General features: G+C 36.9%; 1 protein-coding gene across 1 annotated transcript in view; it reads left to right on the top strand.

Annotated features, from left to right (window-relative positions):
* MLLT3 (MLLT3 super elongation complex subunit) overlaps positions 1 to 19,027 on the top strand; it is a 273,770-nt gene that overhangs the window by 157,258 nt on the left and 97,485 nt on the right. Inside the window, 2 exon segments of the mRNA XM_028523171.2 lie at positions 391 to 473; positions 11,377 to 11,520. Of these exon segments, the coding sequence (XP_028378972.1) occupies positions 391 to 473; positions 11,377 to 11,520 (227 nt within the window).

Genomic DNA, 19,027 nt, shown 5'->3' on the forward strand with positions numbered 1-19,027 from the left:
AAGTGATTTACATCAAAGACTCAACATAGATAGTTCTTTCCTTAGGAAACTGTCATTCTTTGGGTCATAAGGAGCTATTCTCACTTTCCCTAAAGCTTTAGGCAGGGTGATAGCAACTAAGGTCCAATCATTAATGATCATGGTTGACTGTGGTGACCTTCCCCCATCAAGATTTCAATAAATAACATACACTATTTTCTTTATATAGGGAAATTATTACAGATTCTAGAGAATAAAGTAAAAGATCAGATAGATGCACATGGGGGCTTGGTAAAGTTCTGTGAAAATTGGGGGATAATGTAGATGGTAGAATGGGATTTTTTAAGGAAAGAAAACTGTTTCTTTGTTTATTATTCTCATCTCACCTATTTTCTCTTTTTAATGTTGCAGTGTGCAAAGATCCACCTTACAAAGTAGAAGAATCTGGGTATGCTGGTTTCATTTTGCCAATTGAGGTTTATTTTAAAAACAAGGTATGTAATCTTTACCCATTAATCTTTCAATAGAAGATCCCTATTAACCAAATGATATTTAAAATAATTTTGATTCATAAGCACTTCCATCAGTAGAAGATTTTAAAATAAAAGTTAAATTTGTCTTCTAGGAATTTTGGCTATCGTTCCCCTTAATTATAAAGGAAGTGGCTAGAAAAAAGATGATTTCAATTATATAAAGTCAGATTATATGAATTATTGAGCATTCTTTTTTAAGAGAAGAATGATTACTATTTGAAAAAGAAGATTAATGTATGTTTGTAAAATAGAAAAGAGTAATTATGGTTTTTCAGTGAAATACTCCCTTTCTCATTTTCATATTTCTAAAATTTTTATACTTGCAAAGAATAATCTCTCACCTTTTTTTCTTACCCATATGACATAAATATACAATTATATCAACTTGAGATATTATGGATTCTACTGTATTTAAAAGCTTTCAACTATACAAATGTAGAAAAACACACAGACTAGAAAATATTGGACAAATTGCTCCACTTCTGTGGGCCTCACTTTTCTTTTTCAAAAAATTGGGATAGGATAAGAGTATCTACCTTACAAGGTGGCCAGAAGGATTAGATACTAAAGCTGATTATTCAGAATAATGCTTCATATATAAATAAACACTTAGTAAATGATATGTTATGTTTAATCACAGTGTTCCTTCCGTTTATTCCAAAGTACAGTTTCTAAAACTTGCCCAAAAGTGAGATAATTCACACATATCTCCTTTTTTGAAAGGAACCGAACTAATTTGAATGTCATATTAACCAAGCCAGTACTCCCATAAAATATGATCCTTGCCAGCAGCATCAGCATCATCAAGAAGAGCAGGTTAGAAGTAAGATTCTCAGGCTCTACCCCATGTCTCCTGAATCAGAATCTCTGGGACCGGGGCCTAGAAAAGTGCATATTTACCAGCCTTCTAGTTGATTCTCATGCACAGAGAAGTATGAGAACCACTGACACGCCACTCTTTAATGCTCAGTACCTTCCATTGCAACAGTGTCCCACTGGCTTTTTCAATGTGTTAAAGGCCCACCAAAAATCTCTCTATGATTAAGAGATAATTCACTTTTAATTATATTATATAAAACTATCCTGAAGAATGTATGGATGACAGGGATAGATTTTTCCCCATATTTTTTGTTTCTTTTTGAGCCCACCTCCTCATGTACTAAATTCCTGGCACATCAGCCTCTCTACAAACCTGCTACCCATACCTGCATTAATTGTTTTTTTTTTTTAATATTTGTATTTGGGGAGCTTGTTTGACAGTAACCTATTTCTGTATAGTTAAATATTTGAATGCTCTTCTGAGCCATTTAAATATGTTGCTTCATTTATTAGGTTTACAAGAACTTTCGAGATGTAAGTAATATTATTCCTAGTTTAAAGAAACGGAAACTGAGTCATTGAAAAATTTCATGGCTTGTTTAAGGCCATTTTTTTAGTATCATTTTATTCATCCTTAGAGTTTACTAAACTCTGTCTTAAAGAATGAACATCCATTATGATAATAGCTGATGAAAAAATTATTGTTCAAAGTTTTCATGGGAGGTGGGAGAAAGCAGCGAAGAGACCTCCACGTGATCATGGAGGAGTCCTACCACTGTATATTAAGGCTGTCATCCTGTCTTGGTCTCATCTCTATCCTTGTGCTTTCCCTGCATCCAGATATGCTTGTTTTCATATTGCTTATTTATGTGAGATGTCAGAATCAAAAGGGTGGTGGAGTGTCAGTGCTTCTTTTGAGTTTGTGTGTGTTCATTCTGTCTTCTGTTGTATTTGTGTTCAACAACTCCAGCCCATCTATGAGAATCGTGTGCTTCAGAAACTCTAAACCAACAGGCGCATTAAAACATAATTGACTATAGTACTTAAAGTTTGAAAGGATCTCATACTTTTTTTCCCTGTACTCAGAGAAAGTACCTGAGTAAATATCAAAGACTGAAACAGAATGAGGGGGGTAATTTGATGTTTCTAAAAGTAGATTTTCACCTCTAGAAAATGTATTAGCTTTATATGTAATAAATACATGCTTTCTTTTTTTTTTAAAGATTTTATTTATTTATTTTTAGAGAGGGAAGGGAGAGAGAGAAAAACATCAGTCTGTGGTTGCTGGGGACCATGGCCTGCAACCCAGGCATGTGCCCTGATTGGGAATCGAACCTGCGGTGCTTTGGTTTGCAGTCCACGCTCAATCCACTGAGCTACACCAGCCAGGGCAATACATGCTTTCTAGTTTGAACTTCCAGAAAGATCTTTTCTGATGAACACAGATTGACATAATATTGATGTTTGCTCTCTAAGAAATATATTTATTTGGCTAGAACACAAGTTTATGAGTACTTTTTCCTTACTCAAAAAAGTCTTTAAAAGAAAATTGCACTCAGGATTTATAGAAAGATAGCACTTTCTTCAGTTTCTACCCTTAATTTTATTGAAAAGTGATTTGTTGGTTTGTTTTAAACTATTGTAGACTACAAAATGATGTTGTTATTTCATTCTTTTTCTTGTAAATAATTATATTCATCAACATTTTTATTCCTACAAAGATTATACAGCTATATATTCCTAGTAAAAGTGTCGAGATCCAAACTTAGGTATTTTCCTTCAGATTCCATTTAATCATTGTTAACTATTTGATATAACCTCTCCATTTCCTTCCCATGCATTTACATAGATAAAATATATGTCAGTGTAGCCCTGGCTGGTGTGACTCAGTGGGTTGAGTGCCTGCCTGAGAACCAAAGGGTTGCTGGTTTGATTTCCAGTCAGGGTATATGCCTGGGTTGCGGACCAGGTCTCTGGTTGGGGCTTGTGAGAGGCAGCCAGTTGATATATCTCACACATTGATGTTTCTCTCTTTCTCTTTCTCCCTTCCCATCTCTTTAAAAATAAATAAAATCTTTAAAAAAATATGTATGTCTGTGTAGATAGAGATTGACAGGAACACACTATATCATACTTGAGTACTTTTCTGTGACTTGGTTTAATTCACTTAGCAATATGCCTTTCCAAGTCAGCATTTTTAAATATCTGAGTGGTATTCCAGGGTAATAATATATTCTCATACAAATTGTTTCTACATTTTTGCTATTATAAACCATGCTACCACAGACTTTTTAATTATTTATTAATACACATATTGAATACTTATGTGAAAGAGAATTACTGGATCAGGCTATCATATGCATTTTGTGTGTTGGTAGATATTGTCAAAATGCCTTCCCAAAAGGTTTTGCCAATCTATATTCCAGATTAAAAGGCAGAAAACAACCTTTCTTTTTTTTTAATTCTAAAGTGGTATGTAATGTTCTACAATTTAGAGGAAAGAAGGTAAGGGGAAAATGATCATAATTTAATGTGATAATTGCATTAATAAGGCAATGCTGTAAGAGGGATGTCTGATTCAGATTGGATTTGGAGAGTTAGGAAGACTTTTCAGAGGATTTCATGCTTTAGCTGAGCCTTGAGTAATGAATTTGCATTAAGTGGGTCAGGGAGGGAGGTACCTTGGGGAGGAAGACATATCAGGCATGGGGAACACTATATGTGAAAGTCAAAATGAATGAGGTAATGTGCATTAATGGGGAACTGCAAGTGCTTCAAAATTATAGAAGGATGAAGTGTAGTAAGAGAACAAATGAAATGCAGGAAAGGTATTAAAAGACTATGATGGTTATTCCAAGGAAATGGGATTTTTTTATCCTGTAGAAAATGATAGGAAGGAAATCCTACCTTTTGCAACAACATGGATGGAACTGGAGACTATTACACTAAGTAAAATAAGCCAGTTGGAGAAAGACAAATACCTTATGACCTCACTTACAACTGGAATCTAGTGAACAAAAGAAACTAACGAGAGAAATAGAACCAGAGACATGGAAACATGGAACAGACTGATAGCTATAGGAGGTGATGGTGAGGAATGGTGGAAGGAAGGGGAAGGGACTAGTCAAAGAACATGTACTAATTACTCATGGACAAGGACAATGGAGAGGGGATTGACTGAAGGCAAGAGGGGTGGGCTGTGTGGAGGGGGGCAAAAGGGAAAAATTGGGATAACTGTAATGGAAGAAACAATAAAAAAGAAAATGATGAGTTATAAAGGGCTTTTATATCAATGAAAAAATGTAATCTGATTTTTGCATTAGAAGATCACTCTCTTGTCATTGTGGGAGGTAGAATGGGCTAAATTCCAAAACAGGGAGGTGACCAGGTTAGGACTGGTGAAAGTCTAAACTAAGGCAATGGTTACGCAACTGTAGAAAAGGGGATAGATATCAGCTTTCCTGAGGAGGAATACAAAACAGGACTTAGAGAAAATTTGTGATGGGTGAGGGAGAAGGAAGAGTAGGGGATGGTTCTGTATACTTTAACCTTGGCAACAAATTAGGATTTTTGTGTGCTTAGGTATAGAGTATAAATAGGAGAAGGGACAGATGACGATAACCAGTTTAAAATAATGCATGGTGTTGCTGCAGGTCATCCCAGCAGAGATGTGAGTAGACTGTGAAACACATGCACATGGCAGTGAAGTGAGAGTTGGGAGATACACACACACACACACACACACACACACAATAGTCTGATAAAAATAATGCACCTATTTTATTACAAAATATTTTGTTACAAGATCATAAGCATGTAATTCTGTGACATAACAATATCACACTCAAGCATACATATGACATTTTAGGTGAAAGTTCAAATTAAAACTATAAATTATTATACCCATATTATTACCCTACCAACCACACTGAGGCAGGCCTTACTTCTGCTGGAAAGTACACACACACACACACACACACACTCATTCATTCATTCATTCATGTAGGTGGAACTGACTCCCTGTGAATGAGTTCCATTTTCCTGGAGAACTTTACCAAAAGTTAAAGGACATGTATGAGTCAATGAAGAAAGAAGGCGAATTTGAAGAAGGCTGAGAAGGAATGCTAGTAAGTGTGAACAGGTAGTCAGGAGAGAATGGCATCTTGATGAAAGAGGGGAGCAGGTTGCCTGCAGATTGTTAGCAGAAGCGAAGAGGTAGTGAACAAATGAGAGGAGACTATGATTTGCGGGAGTTTGGGTGAGGAGGTGGAAACATTGAATTTGTAGAACATTCTGACAATTTCAGGTGCTCAGACTTTTGAGTCAAAAGAACTGGGTTGAAATCACCTTGTTTCATCATGTGATAGTAATACAACAAATTCTTTTAAAGATAAATGTTGCTTTATTTGACTACATAATGTGTTAATGTATTAAAAAACCAGAAGCACCTGATACATTGCTGGTGAGATTTTTAAATGGTGCTGCCACTCTGGAAAACCATAAGGCAGTTCCTAAAACATGTTAAACATAAAATTACCATATAATAGAGTGAGCCAGAAATTACACTTTTAGCTGTATCCTCAAAACAAATGAAAATACATGTTCACATTAAAAACTTATACACAAATATTCACTATGGCATTATTCATAATAGTAGTAAATAAAGTAGAAATGACCCACATGTCTATCCTCCAATAAATGGATTTAAAAAACTGGTATTCTACACAATGGAATAATATTTAGCCATAAAAGAAACTAAGTACTGACATGTTATAGCATAGATGAACCCTGAAAATATCATGCTAAGTGGAAGAAGCCAGTTGCATAATATTATATTTTGTATGTATATTTTATGTACATTCATGCATTTACATGAACTGTCAGAACAGATTACTCTGTAGAAACAGAAGATTAGTGGAACTGGGGGATGTTGGGTCTGGGGGAATGGGGAATGACTACTGTGTGTCTTAGGTTTATTTCTGGAGTGATGAAAATGTTCTGAAATTAGATGGTGGTGATAGGGTACATACTAAAACTCACTAAACTGTATATTTTAGAAGGGTGATTGTTATGGTTTGTGAATTATAGCTTTATGTCAATAAAGCTATTATTTAAAACAAAATGGCAAAATTAACAACAATGAAAAATTATAACATTTTATAGGATTGGTTAATATCTGTAATACACAAGGAGTTTTTATGTAAAGTCACATAGCAAATTCTAAGTGCCTTAATCTGCAAAACAACTCACCATTAATCCAAATGAAGGAAGTGTTAAATTTCATATTAGTTATTGTTATTATCCTCAGTCTTCATTTCACCATGGATGCTTAAGAATCAGTGTGTAGAGAGGTTTAAATGTTTAGCCAACTAAACATTTAGTTTAAGAGTAATGGCTCAAGAGTAGACAGACTCCTGGTCAAGATGGAGGAGTACGCAAACACAGCTCACCTCCTCACACAACCACATCAAAATTACATCTAAACTATGGAACAACCATCACTAAGAACTGTCAGAAACCAAGTTGGATGAAAGTCTAAACTACGGAGTAAAGAAACCACATCCATCCTGGTAGGAGATGCAGAGACACAGAACGGGCTGGTCCCATACTCATGTGCCATGGATAAAACTTTGGGAAAGAATCTTGGGAGTAAGGAATCCCAGCACCACACCAGGCCCCCTACCCCAGGCTTCCAGTGCCAGGAAGATAACCCCCCATAACATGTGGCTGTAAAAAACATCAGCGTTGGAGTTGGTGAAAGTAACTACTAGAATCCCAAGCATTTCCTCTTGAAGGGTCCATACACAGATTTACTCAGACTCACCGTGTCTGAGCTCCAGCAGTAGGGTGGCAACTTGAAAGTCGCTAGCAACATATGGGGAGGAACTGAAGTATATGGCATCAGAGCAAGAGCCAGGGGACAGCTTTGACAGAAAGGCAGTCTGAGACCATTGTTCCTCTTCTGAGCCCTCCCCACACAGATCCAGTAGGCGGGGGCCATATCTGAGATCCAGCAACCTGGCTAACATTGTTGCCCTGCTGTGGAGATCAGAGGAAGTGCTGCCCCACCCAATTTATCAGAGCAACCAAGCTGTTAATAATGGCTTTTCCATATGAATGTCTGGTCTTGGCTCATTCTTCACAACTTGCTAAATTCTCTCAAACAAGCAACAGCAGGCCTCAGTGAGCCCTTGTGCCCCATACCTCTGGCTAAACAGCCCCAGGACCTGCACTAGCAGCAGCCAGCTTTGGATCACAGTTTGGCCTTACCTGGGGCCTCAAGCCCAGGACAAGTAGCAGCCATCTGCAGGTTGCTTTATAGCTTATGCAGGTGGGCCCAAGCAACACACAGGTGGCAGTTGACCCTGGCCAATACCATTAAAGAAATCCCAGAGCCTCTGAACCCAGGGGACAGCTGTAGACCATGTTGGAGCACCACCACCCTGCCCCTGCACAGCTGATCCTCCATGGAGGGCAGAGTTTGATGGCCAGTGGTCATACCCAGTCCTTGCAGCTGACTGGCCTGGGAAAATCCCTGCTGTTGACCTGTCAACAGCAGTCAAGTTTCAACTACAAGAGGGGGGTTACTCAGCCAACACAGAGAGTGCACCTTGAGCACCCTGTTTGGGTGAGAGAGGAGGCTGTGCCACTATAGGCTGTGACCCTATAGGACACCTACTACATTAGGCCACAGTACCAAGACACAGAGTCAAAGCAGCTCTAAATAATACATAGAAACAAACACAGGGAGCCTGCCAAAATAAGAGACAAAGAAACATGGCCCAAATGAAAGAATAGATCAAAACTCCAGAAAAAGAATTTAACAAAAAGGAGATAAGCAATTTATGAGAGGCAAAGTTCAAAACACTGGTTATAAGGATGCTCAAGGAACTTAATGAGTACTTCACTAAGGATCTTTAAAAAAAAAAATATCCAGGCAGAAACATAGAGTACACTAATGAATATAAAGAACAATTGACAAAGAATCAACAGCATGGATGAAGCTGAGAAGCAAATCAATGATTTGGAACTTAAGGAAGCAAAAAACAACCAGTCAGAACAACAAGAATCCAGAAAAAACAAGGGTAGTGTAAGGAGCCGGAAGGAGAATAGAAAGAGCAAGAAATTGGAAATCTATTTGAAAAAATAATGAAAGAAACCTCCCTAATTTGGTGAAGGAAACAGAAATGCAAGTCCAGGAAGCACAGAGAGTCTCAAACAAGATGGATGCAAAGAGGCCCACTCCGAGACATATTATTAAAAGGCCAAAGGTTAAAGATAAAGAGAGAATCTTAAAAGCAGTGAGAGAAAAGCAGTTAATTAATTACCGATAGAGGAGTTCCCATAAGACTGTCAGCTGATTTTTCGAAAGAAACTTTGCAGCCAAGAAGGGATTGGTAAGAAATATTCAAAGTCAGGAAAAATGGGGACCTACAGCCAAGACTGCCCTGCCCAGCAAAGCTATCATTTAGAATCAAAGGACAGATAAAGAGCTTTCCTGACAAGAAAAAACTAAAGGTGTATATCATCACTTAACCATTACATATGAAATGTTAAAGGGACTTATTTAAGAAAAAGAAGATGATTAAAACTATGAACAGTAGAATGGCAATAAACACACACCAGTAAACAACTAAATAAAAAAAAAATAAGAACAGAAATAGAAGCATGTGTATGGAGAATGTTTTGATAGGTGTCAGATGGGAGGGAGATTTGGGGAAATGGGTGAGAAGGTGAGGGGTTTAAGAAGCACAAATTGGTAGTCACAGAATAGCCGTGGGGATGTAAAGTACATATAGGAAATGGAGTAGCCAAAGAACTTATATGCACGACCCATGGATATGAACAAAGGTATGCGGATTGCCTGAGGGAGTGGGAGGTACTGGGGGAGGGTAGCAAAGGGAGGAAAATTGGGACAACTTAAGAGCATAATCAGTAAAGTATAATTTAAAAAAAAAAGAAAAAACAGCTCTGGCTGGTGTGCCTCAGAGGTTTGAGCACCAGCCTGCGAACCAAAGGGTCACTGATTCAATTCCTAGTCAGGCCACATGCCTGGGTTGTGGGCCAGGTCTCCAGTAGGATGCGCATGAGAGGCAACTACACTTGGATGTTTCTCTCCCTTTCTTCTCCCTACCTTCCCATCTGTCTAAAAATAAAATCTTTAAAAATATTTTTTAAATGCTAAGGAAAATAAATTTCTAAAAAAAAGAGATAAAAGTAGAACTTTGGTATGGAATTTTAATTAATGTGTTCTTTTGGATATGAAACTATTTTGTCCTTCCAGTTTAGGAAAAATGCCATTATGTTATTCATTTTACAGACATTTGTCGCTTTTCTACTACGCATAGGCACTAAACTGGCTGTTGAGGATATAGTGATGATTCAACCATTGTTCCTACTTTCAAGAATCTTATGATCTATCAGAGTAAAGGGAGAAAATTAGAAAACAGTTATTCTAAAATGTGACATGGATAAGAGAGATGCATGCCACCTAGGAGAGGCAGTGAGGAGTTGGGATGGGAGGAATGGAGGTAGCCAATGAAGGCAGTAACATAAAGCAAGAGTGGAAACCAGAGTTAACCAACCCGATAAATACCAGCAACCAACAGTAATGTGTTGCCAGGTCATCAGATGAGTGAAAAGAATATGGTAAGATAAGAAGTCAAGAGCCAGATTAAGAATGTCCTTACATGGCATTCGTGTGAGGTTAAATTTTTATCCTAATGTCAATTAGAAGCTGTTAAAATTTTAATCAAGTATGAAAATGGATAGATTTTTCTTTCATATACTAGATAATTTTGAAGTCTGAATGAAGGAGAAATTGAAGATAATCTGTCTTGAAGTATGAAGACCTACTATAGAAAGGAGTTAGAGAGTAAGAGAGTAGGAGAATAAGAGAATAATAGTGTCAACCCATGGTTATTGATGCCAGTTCAATGCCAATGGAAATCCCCAATTTGGGGTACAGTGAGGAAGGAAACTATTCAGTGCACAACAGCTCTACTTTGCTGCCCGCTGGGCTGCTTGTGCTGCTCTGGTCTCTCCACTCTGCTTTGGCCTGCTCCTTTCTGTGCCAGTCTTTTCTGGTTTGTGCTGGTCTGCTCCACTGTGCTCTGGGGAGACATCTTTGGTGTTTAGCTCAGTCAGAGAAACACAGTCTTCTGTTGAAAGGGAAAGTGTGCTCCCATAGCCAGAGGGGAGCTGGTGTATATAGACAGAAGTCCTCACGCCTGGTTCTTGATTCAACTGTTCTCATGCAAATCTGGACTCAGTTCTTGCAGTTTGATACAAAAGGCACTTTCCGGATTGGTCAGAATGGAGCTTCTGTAATTGGTAGGTGAAGATGTTGTTGGGGCTGTAGCTGCACAGCTCTGATTCAGTGAGGAAAGCCTCAGTCCTACTGGTTGACACAGATTCAAGAAACTTATTTACATGGGCTGGCTCAGATGGCAAAACCACAGTGCAGGTAGGCAGTGCAGTGCAGAGACAGGCAGTGCAGTGCAGTCTTGTCTCTGAAGTCCAGTTTGTGTGAGAGGCTGCTGTATAGAAATCACTGATAGGCCGTTGTTTTTAAAAATATGAGCCCAGTTAGCCACTAGGAGCCCTTCTTAGTAGGTGTCTTCTTTCTCAGGGTCCACAATGGTATGGATTAGAGGGCTTCAAGAAATACTTAGGAGAGAGAATGGCAGGAGTTGATGATGGGTATGGGAAGGTAGAGTAAGAATGGGAAGGAGTAATTTCAGGGGTGTCTTAGGTTTCTAGTTGGATGGCTGAGTTGCTGGTGTCATACCACTTGAAAGCTTGCAGGAACGATGATAAGTTCATTGTTTTTGGTTTCTCCTTAACGTAAGAAACTAATTTATCAGGTATTTCCATTTTGCTTTGTAGATAATTCCGTGGTACTTTCCCCCCAGTATTTCTTTGACATAATAGCTCTTAGATGTCTGAGTCTTCTCTGTTCCTTATGAAGAATAAATCTTTGCTTTCTAAATTTTTGTTTATGCCTAACTCTCTCTTTTTTGTCTTAATTTTTTTCAACCTCCAGGAAGAACCTAAGAAAGTCCGCTTTGATTATGACTTATTCCTGCATCTTGAAGGCCATCCACCAGTGAATCACCTCCGCTGTGAAAAGCTAACTTTCAACAACCCCACAGAGGAGTTTAGAAGAAAGTTGCTGAAGGCAGGAGGGGTGAGTGGCACTGTCTTGTGAAAAGCCTTCCAACAGAAAATTAGTTGCTAGTGTGTTGAGAAGTATAATGATGTTTTGAGAGAGGTAAAAGAGATTAAGTACCGTAAAGGCTTAGCTATAGACAGATTCCTGGTTTGAGATAAAGAAATAAGTAAGCAATAACATTTTAAGTAGGTATGAGTATGAATTTACACTGTTGGTTAGAAAAGCCTTACAGTCTATACAGTCCAAATTTATTTAAACAAAAAGCCTAAACCAATAGACTGTCATCAATCAAGAAAAGAACAATATCTGAACTTTCTTATATTAGTCTATAGAAACTTTTGGGTAAAGTTGAAAATAACATAAAAAATTATATAAAAAGGAATTATTGTCCAAGCATTCATGATCAAAATTAATAGAAAAGGTGTACTCATTCATATTACATGCTTGAGTAATTTAAATACTTATTTATGTTTGTTTAAATTGCATGTAGGTAAAAGATGGATTTTCCTTTTTAAGATAACAGTAACAGGTGTGGTAAATTTTTGCCTATGTGATTTGTCTAGGATGGGGAAAATTGCTTAAGTGATTTTTTTTTACTAACATTAAAAAATATGAAATGTTTGCTTGCACCTAAGTCAGCTGACAGACACTATTGACAGGTCAGCATCTGCTTTACACTTGTGACATTGCGTCACCAGCCTCTCCTTTAGATGCACTTCTATGTCATCTTATGTTGGCAGTTCAGACCCCATACAATGTTGAAATGTGTTTGTTACTGTAGAATTTCATTCACTTTGTTTTTCTGGAAGGTTTTTGATAGTTTTGTATTCATGAAATTCCCATTATATATAAGCCCATGTAGACCACTGATAAAATCTACCTGAGAGAGTTGTAGGAAGGTGTTGGGTTTTGCATAGCACAGAAGTTCCTTCCCTTTATGGGGTTATGGACAATCACTTTGAGAACTTCAGCAAAGCTGTGGACCTGCTCTTAATTACCCATAAATATAATTGTGTAAACATTTTGGGTTATAGGGGACCCCTGAAATTCATTTTGTAGGGTTCTATCTTGTCAAGCTCCTCTCCTTTCAGTTAAACTACTACTATGCATTTGAGATATTGCAAGTATTCAATACTTTTACCACATTTCATTCAGCACTGTGCTGTGTTGGTAGATTGTGGGTTAAAGAGGTGATTTAGCCAACTTTGGAAATGGACCACCATTTATAATATTTTATGGGGAAATTTATCTTCATGAAGAAATGGGCTTTTGTAATACAACTCATTTTATTTTTTAAAATTAAATGTATTGGCATGACATTGGTTAATAAGATTATGTAGTTTTCAAGTGTACAGTTTCATGATTCACCAACTGTATATTGCACTGTGTGCTCACCACCCAAAGTCAAATCTTCTGTCACCATATATTTGACCCCCTTTACTACATCCCTACCCTCTGAACATGCCTGATCTTGTCTTACCTCAGAAGCTAAGCAAGGTTGGCCTTGGTTAGGACTTGGATGGGAGACAACTCATTTTAAAGTTAAGAATTTACTATATATTTATTAAGGAAATGCTGCTGCTTCTTTTTTTTCTGAATCCTCACTTGAGGATGTTTGTTTCTTTTTTAAAATTGATTTGAGAGAGACAGACAGAGACAGAGAGAATGAATCATCAATGTGAGAGAGAAACATTGATCAGTTGCCCGTCACATGCACCCTGACCGAAGATCCAACGTCTTGGTGTATGGGACAACACTGCAACCAACTGAACAACCCAGCCAGGGCTATGCTGCTTCTTTTTTTAATTATAAAAAGCAACTCTGTTTTATTTTTTTTATAATTACCAAGAGCACAGTGTTGATGCTATTTACCTTTGGCTATGCCCTTAAAAATGAACTGGTCCATTTTAAATCCTAGTTCTCATGATTTTTCTTTTCATGAGGGTGGCATTTTCCACTTCTGATTATTCCTCTCGGGTATGCAGTTAGGTAGGTAATTGGAGCATGTGAATTACGGAACTTGAGTACATTAGGCTTCTGATAAGGGTCGTAGGAAAAAGTAAATATGACACAAGAACTTTTTAAAACAAACACTTAGTCCCAGAGTACTCAAGGATTGCTTGTGAGCTGGAGAAGAGGTTACAGGTCATTGATAATGCAGTGGAGTGTAGCACTGCCTCCTGATAAGGTCTCTAGTAGATTTCTGTCTCTTTCCAGACTTAGTCTTTATCTCAGAATTATCTCCTTGATTTCCAACTTTTCTTTTTGTGTTCCTTTAAGTGCTATTTGAACCCTGCAGAATTTTTTCCTATTAGACTTAGATTATGTCTTGACAACTCTACATAATAAACTGAAATGTGGAATATTCAAGCACACTAGTTATTTGACATAAATTCTTGAAGGGATGGATTCCAGTGAATTTTGTAGTAAAATTAAAATTTAAAAATTAATTCAAATAAAAGTAATCCTATAGATTCTTTTCATTTTATATGGGAAGATTAGTCTTTTATGGAAATGTGTCTATAGACTACTAAATACTTTCTTAAAATCTTACCTAGATTTTTGGCTACCTCATATAATTTTTATCTGATATTTAAATATTTATTATTGTGTCAGTATTAATGGAGCTTATCATTGTGTCACTGACTTATGAACCATTTTGATTTTATTAGAAAATTTTTCAGCTTTATTGAGATATAATTGATGCATAACATTGTATTAAGTTTAAGGCATACAATGTGTCGATTTGATAAACTTATATACCTCTACCATGTCATAATTACCCTTTCTAGTTTGTGGTGAGAATATTTAAGATATACTTTCTCAGCAGATATGAAGTATGTAATTCAGTAGTATAAACTATCATCACCATACAGGACATTAGATCCTCAGGACTTAATCATCTCAAACTGGACATTTGTACTCTTTGACCAACACCCCTCTTTTCCTCCATCCACTGGTAACTGCCAATATAGTTTCTGTTTCTATGAGTTTGGCTTTTTTAGATTCCAATATAAGTGATATGTAGTATTTCACTTCTCTGTTTGCCTTTCATTTAGCATAATGCCCTCAAGGCTGATCCATGTTGTTGCAAATGGCAGGGATACCCTTCTTTCTCTGGCTGAATAATACTTTATTTATTTCTGCATGTGTATGCACACACAGCCCACATCTTTATCTTTTCATCTGTTGATGGACACTTAGGTTGTTTCCATGTCTTGGATATTATAATACTGCAGTGAACACCAGAAAAAGAGATATCGTTTTAGTGTCCTGTTTTTATTTCCTTTGGATATATACCTGGAACTGGATTGCTGAATCATATGGTAGTTCTATTTTTAATTTTTTTAAAGAGATAATTTTTTTAAGATTTTATTTATTTATTTTTAGAGAGGGAAGGGAGGGAGAAATAGAGAGAGAGAGAAACATCAATGTGCGGTTGCTGGGGGCCATGGCCTGCAACCCAGGCCTGTGCCCTGACTGGGAGTCAAACCTATGATGCTTTGGTTCGCAGCCTGCGCTCAGTCCACTGAGCTATGCCAGCCAGGCTATTTTTAATTTTTACAGGAACTTCTATATTGTTTTCCATAGTAGCTGTACCAATACACAATCCCACCCACAGTGCACAAGTGTTCCATTTTCTCTGCTTCCTCAGGAGCACTTACTATCTCTTGTCTTATGGTAATAGCCATTCCAACAGGTATGAGGTGGTATTTTATTGTTTTGATTTGCCTTTCTCTGATTAGTGACTTTGAACATCCTTTCGTGTACTTTTAGCCTTCTGCATGTCTTCTTTTTTAAAAAAATGTCTGTTCAGTTCCTCTGTCCATTTTTAAATCAGATTGGGGTTTGTTGTTGTTGTTTTGCTATTGTGTTGTAGGAGTTTTTATATATTTTGGATATTAACCCCTTATCAGATATATGATTGGCAAATATTTTCTACCATGTCATAGTTTGCCTTTTCATTTCATTGATGATTTTCTTTGCTGTGCAGAAACTTTTTAGTTTGAGGTAGTTCTACTTGTTTATTTTTGCTTTTTTGCCTTTTGTTTTTGGTGTCTGTTAGAAATATTCTTCATGACTCTGTCTCTTCAGATAAACCTTATTTTTCCACTGGATTTTGGGGTAAGAAAGGCAGTGGTGCTGTGTTTCTTATACCTAACCACTGCATCTGTGACAGAGATGTATATACTCTACCTTTGAAGGAAAAAAATTAATCCTCTCTTCATATGTGAAGTTATGTGTGAAGTTATTGTGTGCAGCTTGAGGCATAAGTAGAGTAAACTTACTGTTTTGGCTTTGGTTTTTTCTCTTGTACTTCTTTAAGCCAAGAGTACATAGCACTATTAAAAGTTGAACTTGGCTTTTCAAGAGATCAGAAAGGTTGTTTTTAGAGTTGGAATCATCCTAGAAAAATGCTTTCAGCTCTTAGAAAAAAAAATGATTCCAAAGAATGTTTTGCCAGAAGAATCTTGAATAATTGCAGATTTTTTTTTCTACTTCAAAGTCTATAAACCTATAGCTAAATGACAACCTTTTTTTGGTCAATAACATTCTCTTCTTTTCAGTGGATTTTTTAAAAAACGCAATGTTTTTCTAAATAGTCTCAGAGAAATTTTGGTGTACTTCATCCTTGGAACATATGCACCCAGTGTTCTTCTGTTGCACAACTCCCTGTATTCAAGATACCCTTGCTCTAAAAGGAAAACTTTTGTGAGAGGGGCGTATTTGGATTTAAGCACAGTTTTCTGAGAATATTGAAATACAGAATGATTTCATTTACATAACCCTGAAGGTAGTTTCCTCTATGAGAGAGACCTTATTGGAGTTACCAGGGAAATTGTAGATTTGGTTTAGGATCTAGCTCCTGTCAAACCTTGAGTAAGAAAAAGACAGGAGGTAGGGGTTAGGAAATGGAAAAGAACAACCCGTGAGCTTTTGGGAGGAGATTGCATTTAGAGATCTTATTTTTTTGGTTGGTAGGACGAGTGGAGGATAGTGAGCAATAAACGTTTGAGGGCAGTCTTGATATAATCTGTTTGATCTTGAATTTTAAGCAGAAGGGCCAAGTGTACTCCATGGAGAAGCACCTCTCAATTGCATTGAGATATTTCTATCTGTTTTTTAAAACATGAACTAAGAATCCTTTTAGAGTGATTTTCACATATATTCTTCAGGATATCAGGATTTTTTTGTAAAGGGTTTATGATTACAATGGATTATTTTTCACTCTGGTTACTTGATCTTCTCAGTAACTGAAATTTTTCGGTCTTAACGAAAAACTGCAGAAGGGTTTGACGTCTATTATACTTGATTGAAAGAGGATAGGTTTCTCTTTTGGGTACTGGCAAAGTAAAAATAGATAAGTGTATGGTATATAACTAAAACTTGTCATTCTACGGACTCATGACTCCAGGTTTCCTGTTGGGAGGGAGGGCGATACAATTGGAAAAGTTTTGAAATCAGGCAGATTTGAGTAAAAATTTCATTTTTTGTCATCTTCTAGCTGTATAAAGTTATTACATCTTTTTGAATCTTAGTTCGTCACCTGTAAAATGGACAAGGCTGCGTTTTCCTTTTCGGGAATGTGTAACCATGCTGTGGAACACAGGAGATACCCAGCCCCTTGGTTCCTTTTCCTTTGATTGCTGGTTTAAAAAAAATCACCAGATCTTTAACCACTTTTCTATTAAAAACTTAAGGGTACAGTGAAAAAGGTTTGTTATTGTATTTAGTGTAAGCTACAATAGATATATTCACAGGAAAACATTGTTACCACTGACTAGTATGATCAGCACATTAATGGATTTGTGTTAGGATTAAAGATTAGCCTATGATGTCTCTCTTCAAGGAATTTAATTCTGACTGTATTTTGCTTGTATAACATGAAACACAGATCTGTTTGGAATATCATTTTTTAAGATAAAAGTTTTCACTACAGAAATGATTCGTTCTTACCATTGTTCTTAATTGTAAATTTCTGAAAGATTAAAGGCTTCTGAAAGCCAGAAGATTTCCTAAATTGTATGGCAGCAAGGTAGTCGCATCCTTGTGTTTCTATGAAAAAAGTACAAAGGGCCAAGCATCTTGAGAGAACTGAGTTTATGTTACAACTGCTGCCCCTGCCTCCCCCCGCCTTTTTTTTTTTTTTGGCCTGGAAATCAAGTAGTCTGCTTTGGTTCTATTGTTCTTTATGGAATAGAGGTAGGGTGTGGTGGCTCCCCGACTTTTTTTGTTCTTTTTTTCCTCAATTAAACAGGGCAAAGTCTAAACATGTTGTTCAGTCTATTTCTGAATCACTGGCAAGCAGTTAATTTTAAGGACTGAAAATTAAAACTAACCAGCAGTTGTTTAAACTAGGGTTTCTATAGGCAGAAATCCAATTCTGTTCAGACACCACCTGTTTCAATAGGACGTCTCAGACACCCATTTGGCAAGATACGCTGGAGGAGACATGGGGAACATGCTTTCAGTCTGTGCTAAGCCTGCAGCATAATGCAGTCCTGTTTTTCAGAGTGACAGTTGCCTTTATATATGGTATGTTTTTGCAAGGAATAAATTGGAATCTTTCTGAAACTCTGCTTATTGTAAAGTGGAATTCAAGTCCACAGTGGAGCCCCAACAAGGGGTTTTGGTTATTGAAGAGCCAAAGGCATCTTATGATAGGGGACTTTCACTAATGCCGCCGCTGTGTCAAGCCATCTGAACATGGCATTTTATCACAGGGTTCTGGAATTAATCTTGTGTCGGGTAGTTTACAATTTCCTTTTAAAGGGGAGTTTAGAACCCTTCTAATTTATAAACAGTACAGATCATGCTTTCTCCCATTAAAATTTTAATTTTTTAAACTAAATACACATAATACAAAATAACATACAGTGAGTTGAATCTTCCTTCAGGTCACCAAAGAAGCTATATTGAATAATCTTTTACATAGTTCTTTGTGCCTATGGATGGCTGTATCTAGGGGGTAAACTCCTGGGAGTAAAATTGACTCCAAGGCAAAGTGGAATTTAAATTTTGATAGACATTTACAAATTGCCTGCCAAAGAAGTTACACTACTTTATGCTTGCATCAACAGTGTAAGAGAATATCTACTTCTCCACACAGTGCTTTATGAAAAAATTTTCCCCAATCTGATGAGTGAAAATGATATCTCATTTTTAATTCACATTTCTCTTATGAGCTATGATGAACATCTTTTCATATGTTTAAAAGTCATTTTCATTTCCTTTCAAAGACCACATTTTAATGTATGTTAAATGGGAAATATTCTCAGTGCTTTAGTTTAACTTAAATTTATGGGTACTCTTCCCACATATTTACATTTGGAAAGGTTACAAAAAGATACGGAAGCCTCTTTAACCAAGGTCTGTGTGCTCAGGCTTTCTTCAAAGTGTAACAAATTATGTTCTTCGGAACTGATTTGTCAAGACTTTGGCTTCTAAAAATATAAGTGGCTTTTGTGGCAAACTCATCTTAGCAGTGCCCAGAGATGGATGGATGGCTTCCTATTTTAAA

This window comes from Phyllostomus discolor, chromosome 3 (assembly GCF_004126475.2).
Source record: "Phyllostomus discolor isolate MPI-MPIP mPhyDis1 chromosome 3, mPhyDis1.pri.v3, whole genome shotgun sequence".
NCBI lineage: Eukaryota > Metazoa > Chordata > Mammalia > Chiroptera > Phyllostomidae > Phyllostomus > Phyllostomus discolor.